Source organism: Euprymna scolopes, chromosome 9 (genome assembly GCF_053919585.1).
Source record: "Euprymna scolopes isolate OS-2025 chromosome 9, ASM5391958v1, whole genome shotgun sequence".
In the NCBI taxonomy this organism is placed as follows: Eukaryota; Metazoa; Mollusca; class Cephalopoda; order Sepiida; family Sepiolidae; genus Euprymna; species Euprymna scolopes.
Window position 1 is genome coordinate 166,258,995 of NC_136490.1, and position 25,651 is coordinate 166,284,645.

Below are 25,651 nucleotides of genomic sequence, written 5' to 3' on the forward strand. Positions count from 1 at the left end.
GCTTAAAACTAAATTTTAATTATTTCATTAATAGAATAGATCATCTTTATATATATATATATATATATATATATATATATATATATATATATATATATATATATATATACATTGTGGCGGGTCTCCCGTGCTCAGGTCGAGAGCTGACCTCTAACTTCTTCGGAAAATGTCAAGTCTATCGGGAGAACATGAATTCTCAACGCTTCGGTGTTGAATTCTGCTGAAAAACAAAAAACAAGGCTTTGCATGCGCGCCGGAAAGACAAGATAGACAAAATCAGGTTAATTTCACAAAAGTCTTTTTTACATATGTACGTCGTTTTGTCATCAAAACATTTTAAGGTTCACAAATCTCTCTCCTTCGTCTTGCTGGTCAGGATGACGGAGAGGGGTCGTTAGGCGGTTAGGAGCTGTTTCTTCTCGGGATTCGGCGCAAAATCTGTCTGTTTCGAGCGGGTATTGGCTTTTTATGGAAGGGTCGATCCACCCAACTAATCAGCGTTTTCCTGGGGAATCCCCAGACCCGAATTGCGTGTGTGCAATTCAGCAATACTACCAGACTTTTGCAATCTGAGACCAAAAAGTAAATCCATTTCACACGATCCCAAGGGGCCAAAATTATCATGCAGAAAGGCCTTGACTGAAACAGGTGTCCTCAAGGCCAGGATGGGTCTGGTTTCATCTGAACATTGCCCTGACATTTCTGGCCTCCTCATTCTCAAACAACAAAAAACCTTGAATAATTATCTAAACTCAAATGTAAATTAATATTAAGCCGACTTCACAAATTGAGAAAAGTTAATTATTGGATTTTAACTAGAAGGTGAAGCTCCAATGATTCAAACTCGAGATATATAACGCCAAAAACATCCCCCATTAATATGAGAGGGGAGATTATCTTCAAAAGTGTCCTGAATTGATAATTTAGCATCGGACTTTACTACTTAGATATTAATAAGTCACTTGTACCCATTCCCCTCCTTTCCGTTTTTTTTCTTTTAAATTGCCCCTCAGTCCTCATTCAAATGAGTGATTTTTCTGACAAAGGGTTAAGAAAAAGCTGCTTTAAAGGTCGGTAGTACTTGGTGAACAGTAGTCTGAGATGTCGAATATTTTTCGTTCTCTATGTCTATCCTTGTGGCCATGTCACTAATAAGGGTGCTGGAGTTAAACGTTTTGCTAGACTGACGTTATCCTTGGATTAACCACTAAGAAGACTGTCCTATCAGCAGGCGCAAAGTACTGGGACTGCTCTATTGCCATTTGGTGAATGGATTCTGGACCATGCAGTAGTCTCCGGTGGGACCTCTCGATGCCATACTAGTGGGTAATTGTTACGACATTACCTTTTCATGTGCTACAAAAATAATTTCTGTCTTTTTCTCTCTTACTTTCCCTCTCTATCCTGCTCTAACCAAGTATGCCGACCTGTTCCACAAATCACAAAATCTCAACATGAACTATCTTCAGAAAAAAAAAACTCGAATAAACCTTGAACCCCATCTTCCAACGTAGACCCCTACTACCAGGTCTCCTTCTCCAACATCAGGTGTCTACGTTCCAACTTTCCAGGGGTTGAAACCCAATTACAGGAGACGACACCGGACATATTCTTTCTAAGCGAAACTGGAATAGCGCCGACCACTTCCCTCGATGAGTTCATAATTAAAGGATACTCTAACTTAACAGCTAAATCTGACCCCCAAGATCGCCATGGGCATGGAATATGTGCCTACATTAAAGATGGCTTCCCGTGTGGCAGAGATATCTCTAGAGAATATCCTAATTCACCCTATATGTGCTTCTGGGTTGCACTTGCTTACACCACTGCATTTATATTTGCCCTCTATCGGCCCCATAACAGCGGAGTTACTCTTTAAAAGTATATCTGAGAAAATAGATTAGATCCTGTCTGCACATCCCTCGGCTAACACCAACATCTGTGGTGACTTCAACGTCCATAACGTGGAATGGCTGACCCATTCAAATAAGACAGACGATGAGGGGAGGTTTAGTCATGATTTTGCCATTGCTTATGACCTCACTCAGATTGTTCGCGAACCCACCCGTGAGCCCGATACTACTGGTCAATATGCAAGCCTCCTAGACCTTTTTCTCTCAACTTCTGAGCTATGTTCACGTTCTGTTCATTCTCCTCCATGATCCTCCGACCACTCCGTCGTATCAGTTAAAATAAAAATGAAATGTAATAAGTCCCCAGACGTACCCCTCCACCGTACTGTATACCGATACTCTATGGCTGACTGGAATAGATTCCGTACATTCATATCTGATTCACCTCTGCATTCCATGTTAAAAAGGAAGTGTCCTCTATAGTATCAGATCTGACCGAATGGTTAATTGTAGGCATAGAGCGATTCATACCATCCAAAAAATTGCAACAAAAACCTTACAGCCAGCCATGGTTCTCCCCAGAATGTGCTTCTGCTATCGCGCACAGAAATCACTTTTTCCATAGCTACCAACGTAATAGATGCACTGACTTAAGGCTGCTTTCAGGAACGCCAGCAACCACTGTAAAAGAGTAACAAAAAGAGAGCTATGCGCTCAGTCCGTTAAATCCAAAGTAGCTGATCAGCGGCTTGGTTCCCACCAGTTTTGGCAAATAACAAATAGGATCCTGAAAAGAAGTGTGCGTTCTATCCCAACCATTATCAATGGACCTGAGGTTATCTCGTCAGCATCAGACAATGCCAGACTATTTTCAAAGACCTTTGCAGCTAATTCTACCCTATGCGACGAAGGCCATCAACTCTCCATATTTCCTCCTATAACACAGAACACGCTTGGTAACATACAAATATCTGTGCATGAGATCGCCAAGCTAATCAAGAACGGCATCCCTATTATAGTGTTAAAAAGTTTCAACCAGAACTTGCTCCCATACTTACGAAAGTCTTTAAGCGTTGCCTTAAGGAGAAGTGCTTTCCGATTCCCTGGAAAACCTCATCAGTTTGCCCTGTATTTAAGAATTCAGGTGAAAAGTCATCCCCCTCTCAGTACAGACCAATAAGTCTCCTGTGTGTCATAGGTAAGTTGTTGGAATCCATATTAAATAGAGAAATAGTCAACAACCTCAGCAGAAATAACCTTCTTAGTGACACACAATATGGTTTCCGCTCTGCAAGATCCACCGCAGATGTGCTGACGGTTATATCTCACAGGATTAGTGAATCTCTTGACAAAGGCTTCCTTTCTAGGGCGATTGTTCTTGACATAACAAAGGCCTTCGTAAGGTATGCCATAAGGGCCCACTTCACAAGATTTCCAGCTACGGTATAACTGGAAATGTTTTCTCAATCATTAAATCATTTCTCTCCGATAGTCTCATAAGAGTAGTGGTCGATGGACAAAAATCAGAGGCCTGCAGTATTAATGCTGGAGTCCCTCAAGGGTCAATCCTGGGCCCAACTCTCTTCCTGATCTACATCAATGATCTCCCTAAACACATACTTAAATCATTCGTTGACATCTATGGTGATGACACGACAATCTACAGCAACACATCAAAGGCTGTTCTGTCGCCTCTTGGATCTTCCGACCACTCTGTTGTATCAATTAAGATAAAAATGAAATGTAATAAGTCCCCAGATGTACCTCTCCATCGTACACTAAGGCTGACTGGGATAGCTTTCGTACATTTATATCTGATCTACCTCTGCATTCCATGTTTAAAAAGGATGTGTCCTCTATAGTATTAGACCTGACTGACTGGTTAATTGTAGGTATTGACCGTTTCATACCCTCAAAAAAGTTTCAGCAAAAACCTAACAGCCAGCCATGGTTCTCTCCAGAATGTGCTGCTGCCATTGCGCACAGAAATCACTTTTTCCACTGTTTCCAACGTAATAGATGTATGAAAACTAAAGCCGCTTTCAGGACTGCCAGTAACCATTGTAAGAAAGTAATAAAGAATGCAAGAGAGTTGTATGCTCAATCTGTTAAGTCCAAAGTAGCTGATCAGCGGCTTGGTTCCCACCAGTTTTGGCAAATAGCAAACAGAATCCTGAACAGAAGCATGTGCTCCATCCCAACTATTATCAATGGACCTGAGGTAATCTCGTCAGCATCAGACAAAGCCAAACTCTTTGTCAAGAACTTTGCAGCTAATTAAACCATTTGCGATCAAGGCTGCCAACCCCCAATATTTCCTCCTGTATATCTGTACGTGATGTTGCCAAGCTAATCAAAAACCTTGATTCCAGTAAAGCAACTGGCCCTGACGGTATTCCAATTATAGTACTCAAAAAACTTCAACCTGAACTAGCGCCCATACTTACAAAACTGTTTAAACGTTGTCTTAAGGAGAATAGTTTCCTATCTCCCTGGAAAATCTCATCAGTTTGCCCTGTATTTAAGAATTCAGGTGATCGCTCATCCCCTCTCAGTACAGGCCAATAAGTCTCCTGTGCGTCATGAGTAAGTTGCTGGAATCTGTGTTAAATACAGAAGTAATCAACCATCTCAACAAAAATAACCTTCTTAATGACACTCAATATGGTTTCCGTTCTGCTAGATCTACAGCTGATGTTCTTACAGTTATATCTCATAGGATTAGCAAATCTCTCAACGGAGGCAACCTTTCTAGGGCAATTGCTCTTGACATATCTAAGGCCTTTGATAGGGTATGGCATAAAGGTTTACTTCATTAGATCTCTAGCTATGGTATTGCTGGAAATGTCTTCTCAATTATTAAATCATTTCTTTCTGATAGGTTCATAAGAGTAGTAGTTGAGGGGCAAAAATCAGAAGCTCACAGTATTAATGCCGGTGTCCCTCAGGGATCCATCCTGGGCCCAACTCTTTTCCTGATCTATATTAATGATCTTCCAAATCACATCCTTACATCATTTGTAGACATCTATGCTGACGACACTACCATTTATGACAGTAAACGACCAAGTTCTCTCCAATTCTCTCTCCTCTGATCTTGAGCACGTAGTACAATGGGGTAAGGAGTGGCTGGTTACTTTTAATGCATCTAAAACCAAGCTTCTCTCTTTACATCATCAACATTCTGATCCACATCTGGCATCAATTGAAATGAATGGCTCTCGTCTTCAGGAGGTCTCAAGTTTTGACAAGCTTCTTGGCTTGACCATTACTCCTGATCTTAAATGAAACACGTACATCAAATCTGTTGCCAAGGCCGCTGGAAAAATGGTGGGATCTTTCTATCGATCTGGTAGATATCTCACTGCTGATGCTATTCTCTATCTATATAAGAGCCAGGTACGTCCAAGGATGGAATACTGTTGCCACATCTGGGCGGGAGCTGCTAGAAAGGACTTGGCCTGCCTTGATAGAGTTCAAAATAGACTTCGTAGCCTCGTAGGAGATGCCCTTTTCTCTTCCTTGCAACCTCTATCTCACAGAAGAGATGTTGCGAGTCTGTCTCTGATGTATCGTTATTTTCATGGAAAGTGTTCGACTGAGCTTAAATCTATGGTCCCCCCTCGCCCTCGCAAAATATTCACAAGAAACACTCGTCTAGCTGTAAACACTATCAATAATTCCCACCACTCTTTATCTGTGCCTAAACCTAAACGTAGATTCCATGAACAAAGCTTGTTTCTTAGAACTGCACGCCTGTGGAATTGTCTTCCGTTTTCCTGCTTTCTGGCTGACTACAATATGGTTGTCTTCAAGTCTAATGTAAATAAGTTCTTGATGAGCCGTTCCATATAAGTTATCAAATTTACCAAATTTTCATTACTAATGATTACTATATTGTACAATTTCTACTGTACACTCTTTAACCTTTATCCTTGAGTGGCCTCTTGGCCTTGATAATGTGGTGATGCCTATGTAAAAAAAAAGAGGTGGGCCATAATGTTAGGTAACTCAGGAAACCTGATTGTTGAAATAAGCAACATATCCAAGAATTATGAAAAGTTATGAAATGTAACTTATTTTTTTTGTGTGTTTATAATGAACTAAACAACCCATAAGAAGTCTCAAAGTTATTTATTTAGTAGGATGGGGTCAATTATGTTGGTTTAATCATGAAAAATTACTGACGAAATTAGTAACATATCCAAGAATTATGAAAAATTATGAAATGTAAGTTTTTTTATTGGTGTGTTTTTGATAAAATAACTAGCCAGATAATATCTCTAAGTTATTATTTTAGTAAGTGGAAAAGGGATTATTTGGGTTAAATCAAGAAAATTTGTTTGTCAAAATTAGGAACACATCCAAGAATTATGAAATATGATAAAATGTGAGGTATTTGATTGGTGTGCTTGTAATAAAATAACCAGTCAGACAATGTAACAAAGTAATTATTTTAGCAAACGGAAATCATATTATGTGGGTTAAATTATAAAAAACGATTGTCGAAATTAGTAACATATCCAAGAATTATGAAAAGTGATTAAATTAAGTTATTGGATTGGTGTGTTTATAATGAAATGAACAACCCAGATATAGTCTTAAAGTTGATATTTTAGTAGGATGGGTCGATCATGTGAGTTACATCATTAAAAATGGTTGTCGAAATTAGTAACATATCCAAGAAAGTGAAAAAGGATGAAATATGAGTTATGTGATAGGTGTGTTTGTCATGATATTATCAGTCTAGACAATGTCTCATATGTATTATTTTAGTAAGAGGAAGGGGATTATGTGGGTTAACTCATGAAACGTGATTGTCAAAATTAGTAACATATGCAAGAATTATGTAAAATGATGAAATGTGAGTTAGTTGATTGGTGTGTTTGTAATGTAATAACCATCCCAGACAATGTCTCAAAGTTATGATTTTTCCAAGAGGAAGGTGATTGTGTCGGTTAAATCACTATAAACGATTTTCGAAATTAGTAACATATCCAAGAATTATGATAATGATTAAATGTTAGTTATTTGATGTGTGTGTTTGTAATAAAATAGAAACCCCAGACAATGTCGCAGGGTTGTTATTTTAGTAAGAGAGGGGCGATTACGTGTGTTAAATCATGAAAAATGATTGTCAAAATTAGTAACCTATCCAACAATTATGAAAAATGATAAAATGTGAGTTATTTGATTGGTGTGTTCATCATGAAATAACCAGCAAGACAATGTCTAAAAGTTATTGTTTAGCAAGATGAGAGGAGATTATGTGGGTTAAATCATGAAAAACGATTGTCGAAATTAGTAACATATCCAAGAATTATGAAAAGTTATTAAATGTAAGTTATTTGATTGATGTGTTTATAATGAAATAAACAGCACAGATTTTGTCTCAAACTTAGTATTTCAGTAAGAGGGGTCGATTATGTGGGTTAAATTATAAACAATAATTGTCGAAATTAGTAACATATCCAAGGATTATGAAAAATTATTAAATGTGAGGTATTTGATTTGTGTGTTCGTAATTAAATAGACAGGCTAGAAGATTATCAAAGTTGTTATTTTTGTAAGAGGAAGGGGATCGTGTCGGTTAAAGAGGGGGGCGATTATTTGGGTTACTTCATTAAATATAATTTTCGAAATTAGTAACAGATCCAAGAATTATGAAAAATAGTCAAATGTGAGTAATATTTAATGAAGTAACCCAAATAATCGCCCCCCTCTTTAACTGACACGATCCCCTTCCTCTTACAAAAATAACAACTTTGATAATCTTCTAGCCTGTCTATTTAATTGTGTGTGTGTATGCATATACACAGGGTGTTATGAAGCATCTAGTGTGGTTATTGGGCAATAGGTCGCATGCTCTGCATGCTCCTTAGTATAAGTTGCATGCTTTGCTTGTGCTTTCTCGCTTTCAGTGCTACCGCTGGCTAGCCCCGTGCGAATAGGGAAGCCGAGTGCGTAAGTCTTCCCCTGCCAGTACACAGCCTCTCTAACACAAAGACCTCTGCTGTGCCTCCTCGTGGCCACACACGGTAACTGGTTGCCTCGCGGCTCCAGGCTGAACAGCAAGGGACCTCGGAGCAGCAGGGGGCCCCAGAGATGTGAGTCCATGGCCCACCGACGTATGGACACGCCCTGGTCTCACATCAACCCCTGCCCCACAGCCCAGTGGGTTATCCTTGGTTGGCATTGGGCTAGGGGAGTAAACCCCAACGAGAAAATCTGTGTTGGGGTGACACATTAGGCAAAGTCTGCCAAACTGGACTCTTGGCACACTCCTGCAGCAGCCTGTCAGTCCAGTCGTCATGGTCCCTGCCTGCCACTGGAACCGCTGATGGTTTGCCAAGATAGTGGACTGTGGAGCGTGCACCCACTTTTCACTCAAATCATCACTGCACTAGTTTTGCCCATGCCGACTCTTTATTTCCCACACACTATTTTTTTTTTTTCATCTACAAATACAAGTCCTCCGGCGATGGGGAAGGAGTGGTGGGGGCAGGCAAGGTTGTTGCTGGCAGCCCTTTGCTCCAACCCTGCACGTGAGGCGGCCCCGGGGTGATGGTCGCTGGATGACTGGGACTGGAACTGTAGCCTCCTTCGGCAGCTCCCAGGGTGACTGGGTGGCCCTTTTCAGGATCCACACAGCCCACCCTGAATTGGGAGGGGTCTAGAAAAGGTGACCCAAACAAGTGTCTGTTCCACTCTCCACGGACAGGTAGCCGAGCCTCGTCGTGGCAACCCGTACCTCGGTCCTAATAATACTAAGAAGCTAATAATTGGCACTTGGAATGTGCGTACTCTTCTCGACCTTGACAACAACTCAAGACCTAAACGGAGAACAGCTCTAATTGCATATGAGTTAAAGAAGTACAACATCGACATCGCTGCTCTCAATGAAACCCGATTCTGTGATGAGGGCTCCCTCACCGAGTCAGGAGAGGGATACACCTTCTTCTGGAAGGGCCTGGATAGAGGTGCTCCTCGCATCCATGGAGTTGCCTTTGCCATCAAGACCAGGCTACTCAACAGCATTCCCCAGAGCCCAACGGGTCACAATAAGAGGCTAATAACTTGGCGTATCCCCTTATCAAATAAATGTCACGCTACCCTAGTCAATGTGTATGCACCAACCCTAGATTCAGCTGATGAATTGAAAGACCAATTTTATGCCCAACTCCATGAGATCATGCTGACAATCCCCAAAGAAGATAAGATCATTCTCCTTGGGGACTTCAATGCAAGAGTGGGCAGCAGTCACCATCTTTGGGAGAGAGTGCTAGGGCATCATGGAGTTGGAAAATGTAACGATAATGGGTTGCGTCTTTTAACATTCTGCTCCCAACATAATCTGTCCATCACAAATACCATGTTCCAGCTCCAAAACAAATTCAAGACCACCTGGATGCATCCTAGGTCCAAAATTTGGCACCTACTTGACTATGTTATTGTAAGACGTAATGACATGAAAGATGTGAGAATCACCAGAGCCATGAGGGGAGCAGATGGGTGGACAGATTATCGCCTTGTCCGCTCTATTTTCCTTCTTAAGATCCGGCCTCCAGCTCGCCGTCAAGCTCCCAGAAAACATCTTGACCTCAAAGCTCTCAACAACATTACAACACGAGCTGCTCTACAAAACGAACTGGCTGAATGTCTTACCTTACCAACTCCTGCAGCAGATCCCATAACAACAGCTTTCTTAACTGCAAAATGGGAAAGCATCTGTGAAGTCCTCCTCAATACTGCCAAGGACATTTTGGGATTCTCAAGAAGAAAACATAGAGACTGGTTTGACGAGCAGTCTGATGGAATTCATCAACTAATTGAAGAAAAAAATCGGCAACAGCAAGCAGTGACTGCAAATCCAACTCCAGCATCACGTGCCAAGCTAGCCGAGCTTCGGTCAAAAGTCCAACAGGAAATCCGAAGAATGCAAAATGAATGGTGGACCAATCTTGCAACTGAGATCCAAGGTTTAGCTGATATGGGGGACCAACATCAATTTTATAATGCCCTTAAGACAGCCTATGGGCCAAAGAACAATAGCCTCTGCCCAGTCCGTAGTGCTGATGGCTCCATACTCTATACTGAGAAGACTGCCATACTCAATCGGTGGGCTGAACACTACCAAGACTTACTGAACAGGCAGAACCCTATCGACCCTACTTTTCTTGACCATCTTCCTGACCTTCCTGTAATTCAAGAACTGGATGTAATACCGACTATCCATGAAGTTAGCCGTGCAGTTAACAACCTCAAGAATAATAAAGCCACTGGCCCTGATGACATACCAGCTGAGCTTCTTAAGCATGGCGGAGATGCCATTACCACTTGTCTCCATAACATCATCCAAGATGTCTGGGAGTCAGGCTGCTGCCCACAACAATGGAAGGATGCAGATATCATCAGCATATATAAAAAGAAAGGTGACAGAAATATTTGTGGCAATAGTCGAGGCATTTCCCTCCTGTCAACCTCAGGGAAAGTTGTCACTAGAATTTTACTGTCTCGTATCATCCAACACATTGTCAATCAAGTCTTACCTAAATCGCAGTGTGGCTTCAGACAGGAGCGCAGCACGATTGACATGGTTTTTGTTGCAAGACAGCTCCAGGAGAAAAGCGTCGAGCAACACCAAAATCTATATATGGTTTTTGTAGATCTCGCCAAGGCCTTTGACACTGTGAACCGTCCTTTGCTCTGGGAGGTACTCGTCAAATTTGGCTGCCCACCAATATTCCTGGGTGTCCTGAAGGCTTTCCATAATGGATCTATGGCTCGCGTCTCCAGTTCAGGACTAAAATCTGAGCCCTTCCTGGTAGAATCGGGTGTGAAGCAGGGATGCGTCATTGCGCCCATCTTGTTTAATCTTTTTCTTGCTGCGGTTTCCAATGTTGCCAAACAGCAAATCCATCCTGCTGATGGGATCCGCCTCTCATACCGGCTGGATGGCAACCTCTTCAATCTGCGTCGCCTCCATGCCAGATCACGTGTGACAGAAGAAGCAATCCATGAATTGCAATACGCTGACGACACAGCTCTGGTGAGCTCATCTGAAGAGGGTCTTCAGCGCACCATCAACACTATCTCCAACATTTACTCCCGAGCTGGTCTAGCCATCAACATTAACAAAACAGAGGCACTTAACATATATGAACACCGTCAGGAACCACCAATGTTCACAATCAACCATCAGCCACTGAAAAACACTCAAGAGTTTACTTATCTTGGCTCATTGCTCACTGACTCCTGTGACCTAACAAGTGAGGTCCAACGGCGCATTGGTCTGGCTGCTGCAGCCTTTGGTAGACTCTCGCACAGTGTTTTTATGAACCGTAACCTCACCACCACCACCAAGGTTTCTGTCTATAGAGCAATCTGTCTCTCCATCCTCTTGTATGGCAGCGAGTCATGGGTGCCTTATAGACGCCACCTGAAAAAGCTAGAAGCATTTCATACCAACTGCTTACAGCGTATACTAGGTTTAAAATGGTGGCACAGGGTGCCACACAATGAGATACGCAGGCGCACTCAAATGCACCCACTTGAAATAATTCTAACTAATAGACAACTTAGGTGGCTTGGTCACACCATCCGGATGCCAGCAGAAAGGCTCCCACGCAAGGTCCTCTACGGGGAACTTGCAGAGGGCAGACGCAACCCTGGGGGCCCACGTAAACGTTTCAAGGACCAACTAAAAACATCATTGAAAAAGTGTGGCATAGAATCCAACGCCATCGAACATGCTGCTGCTGATCGGAGAAAATGGCGAAACATCTGCCAAGAGGGCTTGGAAACTTTCACCTCCACCTATAACGACCGAGCAGAGCGTAGAAGACACCAAAGGCACGCGGCGCAGCGGGCAGACGGCATCTTCCCTTGTGCTGCCTGCGGCCGTGTATGCAATTCACGAATTGAACTCCACAGTCACCAGCGAGTGCATCAGGTGTAATCTATCTGGGACTGTTAGGCATGGTGCAACGTCATCGTCGTCAGCGACGGACTACTGAAGAGAAGAGATAGGTGTGTTTGTAATGAAACAAAAAACAGCCATACAATGTTTGAAAGTTATTATTTTAGTAATAGAAGGTGGCGATAATGTTGACTAACTCATGAAAAATTATTGTCAAAATTAGTAACATATTCAAGAATTGTGAAAAATGAAGTTTTAGTTATTTGATTGGTGTGTTCATAATGAAATGAACAGCCCAGTCAATGTAGCAAATTTATGATTTTAGTAAGAATTGGGCGGTTATATGTGCGCACTAATTAAATTTGATTATCGAAATTCATAACATATCCAAGAGTTATGAAAGAAATGTGAGGTATTTTATTGATGTGTTTGTAATGAAATAAAGAGCTCAGAAATGTCTCATTATTTTAGTACGAGGGGAGGGATTATGTGATTGAACTCAGAAAAAATGACGGTTGAAATTAGCAATATATCCAAAAATTATGAAAAATGATGAAATGTGAGTTATTTGATTGGTGAGTATGTTTGTATGTCCGCTAAAAACTTTCGATAGACACCAAGAAAAATCACAAATTTGGTATCAAATTATAGCCCGACCATTCGGACGACAAATATCGACCAAAACGTTTGGTCTAAGTGGGACAGCTCACCGTAAGTGACATTTTAACGTTAAACATTACGTAATTTTATACTTTTAAATCGATTTTATTGTTGAAAAAATGCTGAGTCATGTCACGTGATCTTGACGTCAGCACGCTTTAATGACGACGTTTGTATGGTTTAGATAAGAGACTCTGTATAGTTAGTATCTTACAAATTAAAAGATTTACTGTCAGTATTGTGCAAATGAAAATATTAAATTACACGTTTTGAAGACGTTACCAAAGTTATTAGCGGGTTAAAAAGAGTAAAATCCGACACTTAAACGAAAAATAACAAGATAAAATGTCAATTACAAAAAAAAAAAAAAAGAAATTAACGCTTAAAAAAATTAAGTGATTCGCTGTGTTTACAAAAACAAAGCCAAACGCCATTTTCATTTAAGTATTATAACACTATGTCTCTTTAGAGGAAGGAAGACGAAGATGGAACCGCTGAAATTCTAAGAACAGATACTACACTTTGATCTTAGTCAAACACCAAGTAACCGTCTTATGCAGCTTAATTTCCTACCGAGCATTATCTTCTATTATAAAAATATCCATAATTTATATTTATCGAATAGTAAATTGTGTGCGTTCAATCCCAACCATTATCAATGGACCAGAGGTCATCTCGTCAGCGTAAGACAAAGCCAAATTATTTGCAAAGAACTTTGCAGCTTATTCTACCCTATGCGACGAAGGCCAGCAACTTCCCATTTTTCCTCCTAAAACACAGAACAAGCTAGGCAACATACAAATATCCGTGCATGAGGTCGCCAAGCTAATCAAGAACCTAGATTCCAGTAAAGCAACTGGCCATGATGGCGTTCCAATTATAGTGTTAAAAAAGCTTCAACCAGAAATTGCTCCCATACTTACGAAACTATTAAAGCGCTGCCATAAGAGAAGTGTTTCCGACTCCCTGGACGACCTCATCAGTTTGCCCTGTATTTAAGAATTCAGGTAATAAGTCATCTCCCTCTCAGTACAGACCAATAAGTCTCCTGTGTGTTATGAGTAAGTTGCTAGAATCCATATTAAATAGAGAAATAGTCAACAACCTCAGCAGAAACAACTTTCTTAGTGACACACAATATGGTTTCCGCTCTGCAAGATCCACCGCAGATGTGCTAACGGTTATATCTCACAGGATTAGTGAATCACTTGACAAATGCTTCCTTTCTAGAACAATTGCTCTTGACATATCAAAGGCTTTCGACAAGGTATGGCATAAGGGTCTACTTCACAAGATCTCCAGCTACGGTATAACTGGAAATGTTTTCTACATCATTAAATCATTTCGCACCGATAGGCTCATAAGAGTAGTGGTCGATGGACAAAAATCGGAGGCCTGCAATATAAATGCTGGAGTCCCTCAGGGGTCAATCCTGGGCCCAACTCTCTTCCTGATCTACATCAATGACCTCCCTAAACACATACTTAAATCATTCATTGAGATATATGCTGATGACACGACCATCTATGGCAACACATCAAAGGCAGTAAATGACAAAGTTCTCTCTGATTCTCTCTCCTCTGATCTCGAGCGTGTGGTTCAGTGGGGGAAGACGTGGCTGGTTACCTTTAATTCATCCAAAACCAAACTCCTATCCTTACATCATCAACGCTCTGATTCCCATCTGGCATCAATTAGGATGGATGGCTCTCGTCTAGGTGAGGCCCCATGTTTTGACAAGCTTCTGAGTTTGACCTTTACTCCTGATGTGAAATAGAACACGTACATCAAGTCTGTTGCCAAGGTCGCTGGAAAGATGGTGGGATCCTTCTACCGCTCGAGAAGATATCTCACTACTGATGCAATTCTCTATCTATATAAAAGCCAAGTACGTCCAAGGAATGAATACTGTTGCCATATCTGGGCAGGAGCTGCTAAAAACAGCCTATCCTGCCTTGACAGAGTACAAAATAGACTTCGTGGCTTAGTGGGGGATGCCCTTTTCTCTACCCTGCAACCTCTCTCCCACAGAAGAGACGTTGCGAGCCTATCCTTGTTTTTTCGTTATTCCCATGGCAGGTGCTCGTCTGAACTCCAATCTCTGGTCCCCCCTTGCCAATCTTTCACGAAGAACACCCGTCTAGCTGAATCCACTGTGAAAAATTTCCCCCACTCTTTATCTCTGCCTAAATCAAAGCGTAGATTCCATGAACAAAGCTTCTTTCTTAGAACTGCACGCCTGTGGAACTCTGTTCCGTCTGCCTGCTTCCCTCCTTACTACAACTTGGATATCTTCAAGTCCAGCGTTAACAAATTCCTAATGAACTGCCCCCTTAAGTAAACACTTCATCAAATCTCCACATTAACGTAATGTACTTGCAATAACCCTTATCCCTGAGTGGCTTCCGGGCCTTGATAAGTGGTGATCACGGTGTAAAAAAAAAATTGAGACAAGATATCATATTCCAAAAATCACATCTGAATTAAAACATTATTATTTAGAAGGCCATCCTTATTTTCGAGTGACGTTTGTTTCTCTAAAGCTTGACATGTAAACCATGATCTCCTCCTTATTTTATTAGCAAAACATGAAACTGCTTTAATTTTAAGAACAGATACTACACTTTGATCTTAACCAAAAGACCAAGTAAAAAAGATGCGCATTATATAGTTTTCGTATATTTAATTAAGACAATATGTCATATTCCAAACATCACAAATAGCTAAACTGCTGATTCCAAATTCTGAAATAAAAACATTTTTATTCAGAAAGCCATTCTTAGTATTGGGAGGTTATGTTTTTGTATATAATATTCAGTTAAGGAGGAAGGGTTTTAAGGAATTCATATAAAAGTAATATGTACTAGCAAATTACCCGACGTAGGTGGAAATACATTGAATGTTTCCTAGCAGAATACCCAGCATTGCCTGGGATCAGATAAGATTGGTTGATATATGTACTAGCCTAATACCCGGCATATGTACTAGCAGAATACCCGGCGTAGCCCGGGATTTGATAAAATTGGTGTATATGTGATACAAAAAACCTAGCGTCGCCCGGGATTGTATGACATAGAAGTAGCATGACATATACACTAGCTAATTACCTGGCATGGCCTGGGATCGGATAAAATTCATGAAATTTTTCCTAGCAGAACACTCGGCGTCGCCTTGGATTGGAAAAAAAATTGGTTGATATATGTACCAGCCAAATTGTTATAAAGCGCCAGGACTCCTAGGTTGGGAACGGTCGTAATTAGTAAGTTCCCCACTGCAACAAAAACCCAGTAGCCGTCTCTTATTGATCGTCTAGTTGTTTAATTTTCTGGTTGTTATGGTAACGGCTAAGACGACAGAGTTATTTCCCCCTTGACTGTGCATTTTTCATTTCTCGGCTTCTGAAGCTGTCATACCTGTCAAAATAATGATTCCGGCTAACCAGAATTTGATATGCACACAAAGGTCAGACGTAACTCAGCATAACAAATCAAGACGTAAGACACACTGGCTTTTTATATAAAAATATATTTTGTTTTGAAACTATTTTCGTTTTACACAAAGATTTTCAATAGTTCAAAATTTAACAGTGTGGCTTAGTGTTCATTTCAGTGATGGAGAGGGGTGTGTGGAAACGCTATGCCTTTGACAGTCGCACGTTTCCTATCGGCGTCTCTTTCTTCTTCTTCTTCTTCTTCTTCTTCTTCTTCTTCTTCTTCTCTCCTCCTTCTTCTTTTTCTGGTTAAACTCCAAAAAATCACCTCTTATATTAGCATGATTTTTCCCATCCACGCGATCTGTCAATCATATTGCTCGATCCCGGTGCGCGTGTTTCTTGGTCACATTTTGACAACTTTTTGCTGCCTCCTGACCTCGAACCATCGTCCGATTTCTCTTCAACTGACCGACACATGAATTTATCACTCATGCTAAATTCTATACATTCCACAGTTACGAGGCATGTCACGTTTCCTTGTTTTGTAAACAAAAAAATCGTCGTCCGATTTCTCTGTTTACGATGTAAGCACTTTCTCGTTTCGACTGGTGGACAATCGATTATTCGATGCCCACTCTTTTAAATCTTTTATTAAAAAAGTTTTTTCTTTTCAGTTATGTATCGGATGGTTCCAGCCATCCATTACATAACAAAATGCCCAGCTCGCCGGGGATGGATTACATAGGTTGATATCTGTACTAGCAAAATACCCGGCATAGCCCAGGATTGGATGAAGTACGTGTATATGCACTAGCAGAAGACCCGGCATTGCCCGGGAGGTTGATGTGTACTAGCAGAATACCCTGTGTCATCCGGGATTGTATGACATAGGTAAAGTATAGGTCTGATTCAACAATTTTGAAAGTGCTTGTGCAGTATAGGTCCGATTTGACAAATTTTAAACAGCTTGTGCAGTATTTTGAAATTTTGAAGATGCTTTTGCAGTATAGGTCCGATTTGACAATTTTATAGGTGCTTGCGAAATATAGGTCCGATTTGAAAAAATTTGAAGGTGCTTGTGCAGTATAAGTCTAATTTGAAAAATTTTAACATACTTTTGCAGTATAGGTCCGATTTGAAACATTTTTCAGGTGCTTGTGCAGTAAAGGTCCGATTTGAAAAATTTGAAAGTGCTTGTGCAGTATACGTCCAATTTGAAAAATTTTTGAAGTGACTTTTGTAGTATAGGTCGGATTTGAAAAATTTTGAAGGTACTTGTGCAGTAAAGGTCTGATTTGACAATTTTAAAGGTGCTTGTGCAGTATAGGTCTAATTTTCAAAATTTTAAAGGTGCTTGTGCAGTATAAGTCCGATTTGACAATTGTGAATGTGCTTGAACAGGATATGTCCGATTTTAAAAATTTAGAAGGTGCTTGTGCAGTGTATGTTCGATATGACAATTTTGAAGGTGCTTGTGCAGTATATCTCCAATTTGAAAAAATTTAAGTTGCTTATGCAGTATAGGTCTGATTTGACAATTTTGAAAGTGCTTGTGCAGTATAGGCCCTATTTGATAATTTGGAAGGTCATTGTGCAGTATAGGTCCGATTTTACAATTTTGAATGTGCTTGTGCAGTATAGGTCCTATGTGACAATTTTGAAAGTACTTGTACATTTTTTGTCCGATTTGAAAAATAATTAAGGTGCTTGTGCAGTACATCTCCAATTTGATAAATTTTAACGTGCTTTTGCAGTATAGGTCCGATTAAAAAATTAAAGGTTCTTGTGCAGTATAGGTCCGATTTGAAAAATTTGAAGGTGCTTGTGCAGTATAGGTCCGGTTTGATAATTTTAAAGGTGCTTGTGCAGTGTAGGTCCGATTTGAAAATTTTAATGTGCTTTTTTTTTTACACAGTGATCACCACTTATCAAGGCCCGGAAGTCACTCAGGGATAAGGGTTATTGCAAGTACATTACGTTAGTGTGGAGATTTGATGAAGTGTTTACTTAAGGGGGCGGTTCATTAGGAATTTGTTAACATTGGACTTGAAGACATCCAAGTTGTAGTCTGGTGGGAAGCAGGCAGACGGAACAGAGTTCCACAGGCGTGCAGTTCTAAGAAAGAAGCTTTGCTTGTGCAGTATATTGTCCGATTTGAAAAATTTGAAGGTGCTTGTGCAGTATATGTCCGATTTGAAAAATTTTGAAGTTGTTTGTGCAGTATAGGCCCGATTAAAATAAAATAAAGGTGCTTGTGCAGTATAGGTCAGATTTGAAAAATTTGAAGGTGCTTGTGCAGTATAGGTCCGATTTAAAAAAATTTGGAAGGTGCTTTTGCAGTATAGGTCCTATTTGACAATTTTGAAGGTGTTTGTGCAGTGTAAGTCCGATTTGAAAAATTTTAATGTGTTTGTGTAGTTGCTTGTTCAGTATAGGTCCGATTTGAAAAATTTTGAAGGTGCTTGTGCAGTATATGTCCGATTTGAAAAATTTTGAAGGTGTTTGTGCAGTATAAGTCCGACAATACTTTTTAATGTGCTTGTACACTATATGTCCGATTTTTTAAATTTTAAGAAGCTTGTGCAGTATAGGTCCGATTTGACAATTCTGAAGGTGCTTCTGCACTACAGGTTCAATTTGACAATTTTGAAGATGGGTTAATACTGTGGAATACCAAATACTTCATGTAGATCACCAAAGTTAATCAACATTGTCTTGGTTATTATCAAATGGGTGACTACTTGGGAATATCAAATGGTTTGTATAGATCGCTAAAGTTAAGCAACATTTTCTTGGTCATTAACAAATAGGTGACTACTTGGAAATACAAAATGCTTTATGTAGATAACCAAAGTAAAGCAACATCATCTTGGTCATTATAAAGTGGGGGACTATTTGGAAATACTAAATGCTTTATGTAGTTCATCAAAGTTAAGCAACATTGTCTTTGTCATTATCAAATGGGTGACTACTTGGGAATACCAAATACTTTTTGTTTAGATCACCAAAGTTAAGCAACATTGTCTTGGTCATTTCATATGGGTGACAACTTGGGAATAAAGAATGACTTATGTGTATTACTAAAATTAAGCAACGTAGAGGCTGGTTATTATCACATGGGTGACTACTTGGGAATAGCAAATGCTTTACGAAGATCATCAAAGTTAAGCAACATGGAGCATGGTCATTATCAGATGGGTGACTACTTGGGAATACCAAATTCTTTATGTAGATAACCAAAGTTAAGCAACATTGGCTTGGTTATTGTCAGATGGGTTACTACTTGGGAATACAAAATACTTTGTGCAGATCACCAAAGTTAAGCAACATTGTCGTGGTCATTTTAGGATGGGTACTACTGCAGAATACCAAATGCTTTATGTAGATCACCAAAGTTAAGCAACATTGTCTTGGTCATATATATACTAGCAGAGTACCCAGCGTCGCTTGGATTAAATGAGGGTGGTAGAATGTAATGTTTGTCCCGGAAATGGCTTAAAAAATTTACAATCTCCAAATTACTTTATTTGTGAAGTCGATCCTGGATATTGCTGAAACAGTTTACGGTCTAAAAAGTAGATTAATTCACATATATTGTTGGTTTTCTATGAAAGTTTACTAGGCCAGTTTCTGTAGGGGGTGATGTGTATTTTTTTGAATTTTTAATGTTATCATCCGGGAATTATGTGATGGTTGTAGTGGGGAGAAGAAAGAAGCATGATTATTTTCATTTTAAACAAGCTCTTGGGTTCTCTTTTGGGGTTGTTTTGGAGAGAGTAATGTCCGTTTCGGGGTCACAAAGCAATGCCTCACAATGTAATATTCCAAAAATATAGAATATCTGTGGTATCATATTCCGGAAAAGACATAATTTCTCTTACTATTATGTTGTTGGTATGTGGGAGGGAATAACTACATTAATATTAAAATTCGTAGTAAAGTAAAAGTCGCCTAATCACAATCCGTATCAATGCATTTCTATATTTACTTGGGAAACCTGTTCAGTTATTTTCCAGAAATGGTATCGTTTCACTTAAAAATATGTCATCGGTAGTCGGGAGGACTAGAACACAGTAACGTGAAATTTTGTAGAGAAGCAAGGATTGCCTAATCACTAAACTTAACACATTTGTTATTTGTTTGTAAAACCTACTGAGTTATCTTCAGAAAATGAAGTATTTTTTTTAAATTTGGTGTCGGTAGTGGAGAATTAAAATGAAACACAGTAATGTGGAATTTGATAATGAAGCAAGGGTTGTCTAATCACTAACTGTGTCAATGTATTTATGCATTAATTTGAAAATTCTACTGAGACATCATTAAAAAATGTCATAATTTTTCTTACAATTTTAGTGCCAATAGTGATGAAAAAAAAACCCCCAGTAATATTGAAATTTATGATGAAGCAATGGTTGCCTAATTCTTAACCAAGATTATGTATTTATGTACTAATTTGGAAAGTCTAATGATCTAACTTCTAAAAATGTTTTCAGTTTCCTTAAAATTATGGTAGACTTGGTGGTAAGAGAAATTATTTAACATGTTGTACAATACTTGTCGATAGTAAGTGAAATTGTTTCATGTATTTATTTTAATTACCCGTCCGAGGGTAGGTAAAATTATTTTTAATATGTGTTGTATATTATCCATCCCCACAAAGGAAACATTATTTCATATATATGGTATAAATTACTTATCTTAGATAAGGTACAATTATTTGATACGTGTAATACCCGTCCTAAGGTAGGTAAAATATTTTTTTGCTCGAAAAAACTAATGATACATAGACATTTAAAATTCATCTCTCCGAAGAATAACAAATATGTTCAAAATCAACTTCAATTTTCTCATTGTTTATACGGTCCCGAGCAACGCCGGGTAGTCCCGCTAGTCTATAATATAAATCTCACCCGTCTATCCGGTTATGCGATGGATGCAACGGCAAAGACGTCACATTTTTTCACGTTCTTTTATTCATTCGCTGTACGGGTTCGAGCCTCTCTTAGTACTACCACTGTTCTTTTGCTCAACACATACCCCCAAAAACCTGGGCAACGTCGCGCACCCAGGCTGTCTGTTTAATGTATGTATGTCTGTTTAATGTATGTATGTCTGTTTAATGTATGTATGTCTGTTTAATGTATGTATGTATGTATGTATGTATTTATGTATGTCTCGCAAAAACTTTCGACAGAGGCGACGGATCCTGAAAAGGTCGGTATCATTTTGAAGTCGACGTCTCGGACGACAAATATCGAAAAATTGGCTCAAACATTAATTCTTTCACCATAAACTCAGCCGTTTTATACAAGGAGGGGTCGATTTTCTTTTCGCCAACATTTTAGAAAGTCATCGTCACCGTTGGATTGACTTCGGTTAATTTCAGCGCTTTGGACTTCCAGTCGAATCAGGGAGACATCGACTAAGGCGTCAGATTTTCTTTAACTTTCTTTTCCACTTTCGCGGCACGGATTCAAGCCTGCCTGCCTACTACCGCTTTTTACTTTTTTTTATTTTTTGCTAAATACAAACCTCCAAATACCCAGGCAACGCCGTTCACGTAGGCTAGTCTTCTATTATATAAAAGGCAAAATGTGTGTATGTGTGTGTGTGGGTGGGTGTGTATGTCTCGCATAAACTTCCGACAGACGACAAAATCGGTATTGTTTTAAAGCTCGATTTTTCAGATGGCAAATATCGAAATATTGGCCCCAACATTTTATCCTACACACTTAACTAGTCGGTTTTTCACATGGAAGGGTCGGTTTTACGTCAACATTTCTCACAGTCATCGTCTCCTTTCGACTGACTACCCTTAATTCCAACGCTGGCAACGTCCGGGTTAGTGATGGACGCATCAGCTAAGACGTTATTTTTTTCTCCCTCTTTTTTCTCCTTTGTGGTAAGGGATTCGAGCCTCCCTGCCTACTACTACTTTTTAACACCTCTCTCCATTTGATTTATATATATATATATATATATATATATATATATATATATATATATATATATATTTTTTTTTTTTTTTTTTTTACAAAGGCATCACCACAATATCAAGGCCCAGAGGCCACTCAAGGATAAAGGTTAAAGAGTGTACAGTAGAAATTGGTCGATATAGTAATCATTAGTAATGAAAATTTGGTAAATTTAATAACTTATATGGAACGGCTCATCAAGAACTTATTTACTTTAGACTTGAACACAACCATATTGTAGTCAGCCGGAAAGCAGGAAAACGGAAGACAATTCCACAGACGTGCAGTTCTAAGAAAGAAGCTTTGTTCATGGAATCTACGTTTAGGTTTAGGCACAGATAAAGAGTGGGGGAAATTATTGATAGTGTTTACAGCTAGACGAGTGTTTCTTGTGAAAGTTTGGCGAGGGGGGACCATAGATTGAAGCTCAGTTGAACACTTTCCATGAAAATAACGATACATCAGAGACAAACTCGCAACATCTCTTCTGTGAGATAGAGGTTACAAGGAGGAGAAAAGGACATCTCCTACGAGGCTATGAAGTATATTTTGAACTCTATGAAGGCAGGACAAGTCCTTTCTAGCAGCTCCTGCCCAGATGTGGCAACAGTATTCCATCCTTGGACGTACCTGGCTCTTATATAGGTAGAGAATAGCATCAGCAGTGAGATATCTACTGGATCGATAGAAAGATCCCACCATTTTTCCAGCGGCCTTGGCAACAGATTTGATATACGTGTTCCATTTAAGATCAGGAGTAATGGTCAAGCCCAGAAGCTTGTCAAAACTTGAGGCCTCCTGAAGACGAGAGCCATTCATTTCAATTGATGACAAATGTGAATTAGAATGTTGATGATGTAAAGAGAGAAGCTTGGTTTTAGATGCATTAAAAGTAACCAGCCACTCCTTTCCCCATTGTACTACCCTTAATTCCAATAATTAATTTGTTGTTGATTTTTTAAAAATTTAAAAATAAATAAATAAATAAAAATATCATTTGTTTACGTCCAAAATAAAAAAATGGGCAATTTCTAAAGATACATCCGATCTTCAAGGTGAAGACACTAACCTCAATATCGTTTAAAAAATCAACAACAAAAAAACTATATATATATATATATATATATATATATATATATATATATATATATACATGAACGAAAATCGGATAAAAATAAATAACTAATGGCACAAATATTTCCGATACTGACACCAATTCCGATATCCCCAAATGTTCCGATTGTTTTGGATTCCAGATTTAGATTCTGAATTATTGTTCCCACATTGATATTTATTTATTTATTTGACGTAGTTTAAAATTAAAACCCATAGGATATGTTTAGCTTAATTAAATAATATAATAGATATACACATATCTATATAAGTTAAACAGGGAATATTTTTTAAAATTGCTGTTAGATTGTTAACTATCGGAAAACCCCGGAAAGAATAATCGAAGATTATTGTGAATACATCAATTCATGATAATCGATGGTTATTATTAATTCAGAAATTGTATTTCGTAAATGATATTTTAGGAATGTTGAAATCATGATTATTATTGTCATAGGAGTCGAAGCTAGGGATGTTGTTTATAGTTAGAGTTTAGGTTAACAAAACAATTCTGTTAGGAATTCGAAAATCAGTAAGTCACCTGGCAACAACGTGAATCGATATTTATAAGTTTGCGAGTGTGATGAATGACGTCATAGGAATTAAGTTCATGTAATATAGAGTAAAGCTTTTGGGGAGTTGAGATCGGAGGAGCGACATCAAGACACTGGAAGTGGCATCGAGGAAAATCTTCATGCTGTAGTGACGTGCCAGTTGTAGTTCTGTAAAAGTATTCCGGCCGTGAATAATAAATGTATATTTGTTTTTGAAACCTGGTCTTCGTCTTTTAAACCCAGGTACTTAATTTTGTCTTGCCATCACCAACATAAAGAACCTTGTCCTTCATACATGTGCTCCCCATCATAAACACCCACCCCTAAGTATAAAGTGTAATGACACAAACAGCCTTCATTCAAAATATACGCGCATATTAGTCCTATACGTTATCTTGATGTTTTGCTTCTCCTCTAAAGTAGCATCCAGTCTATCCTCTGTGATCTCCGTTTCAATACCCTGTATATTATATATATAACCGTTTGCTGCCGTTTCAAAACCCCTTTTATATCACATATCCCCGTTTTGATGCAACAATAATACTTGACTAAGCTTGGTGTGCATGTCCGCTAGTTTGACATAATTTCCCTTATTTATAACATTAATTATCTAATATCTTGATGGTTATTTCAGATGTTTGCATCTATGACGGCAAGGAATATTACCAAGGTCAAGGTTGGTCAATTGGATGTGAAGCAGAGTGCGTTTGTAAAAACGCAAACACTGGTTTCTGGATTTGTACCTCAAAGTAAATATATATATATTTTTAATTTTACAGTGTCAGAGATTTTAACAACAGGTTACGTTCAATATATATTCAAAATTATATGAACGTTTGAGGGACGCAGAGGTAAATTTAATAACAAAAATAAAAGATACTGATCTGTGTATGTAAACATGAAAATCTGTTGAGATCTGTATCCAAAATGGGGCATTCTTTAGCGAAGGAAATATAAATGCGGATAATGATACTGCGGTATTTTTTAAAATTAAACGCTAACAGGTCACAAATAAAGTGAGCAAACGATAATATTTCAAATCAAAAAATCATCATTTGCAGACAATTTAAATGCGATATTCTTTTGTAAAATGCAAATAGGTCACTGATAACGTAGGTAAACGATATTTTTAAAATAAATTCGCAACTGTATTTTCTATAAAATATTGTATTTTCTATAAAATATTATATTTTCTATAAAATATTATATTTTCTATAAAATATTGTATTTTCTATAAAATATTGTATTTTCTATAAAATATTATATTTTCTATAAAATATTGTATTTTCTATAAAATATTATATTTTCTATAAAATATTATATTTTCTATAAAATATTATATTTTCTATAAAATATTATATTTTCTATAAAATATTGTATTTTCTATAAAATATTGTATTTTCTATAAAATATTGTATTTTCTATAAAATATTGTATTTTCTATAAAATATTGTATTTTCTTTAAAATATTATATTTTCTATAAAATATTATATTTTCTATAAAATATTGTATTTTCTATGAAATATTATATTTTCTATAAAATATTATATTTTCTATAAAATATTGTATTTTCTATAAAATATTGTATTTTCTATAAAATATTGTATTTTCTATAAAATATTGTATTTTCTATAAAATATTGTATTTTCTATAAAATATTATATTTTCTATAAAATATTATATTTTCTATAAAATATTGTATTTTCTATAAAATATTATATTTTCTATAAAATATTATATTTTCTATAAAATCCTGTATTTTCTATAAAATATTATATTTTCTATAAAATATTATATTTTCTATAAAATATTGTATTTTCTATAAAATATTATATTTTCTATAAAATATTGTATTTTCTATAAAATATTGTATTTTCTATAAAATATTATATTTTCTATAAAATATTATATTTTCTATAAAATATTATATTTTCTATAAAATATTGTATTTTCTATAAAATATTATATTTTCTATAAAATATTGTATTTTCTATAAAATATTGTATTTTCTATAAAATATTGTATTTTCTATAAAATATTATATTTTCTATAAAATATTATATTTTCTATAAAATATTGTATTTTCTATAAAATATTGTATTTTCTATAAAATATTGTATTTTCTATAAAATATTATATTTTC

At 37.8% G+C, this 25,651-nt stretch overlaps 1 protein-coding gene across 1 annotated transcript in view; it reads left to right on the forward strand.

The window, feature by feature from the left end:
- The window catches only part of LOC145284968 (uncharacterized), a 421,732-nt gene that overhangs the window by 275,261 nt on the left and 120,820 nt on the right, over positions 1 to 25,651 (forward strand). The window contains exon 20 of the mRNA XM_080134072.1: positions 24,142 to 24,256. Coding sequence (XP_079990198.1) covers positions 24,142 to 24,256 — 115 coding nt within the window. The remainder of the gene's footprint in view (positions 1 to 24,141; positions 24,257 to 25,651) is intronic.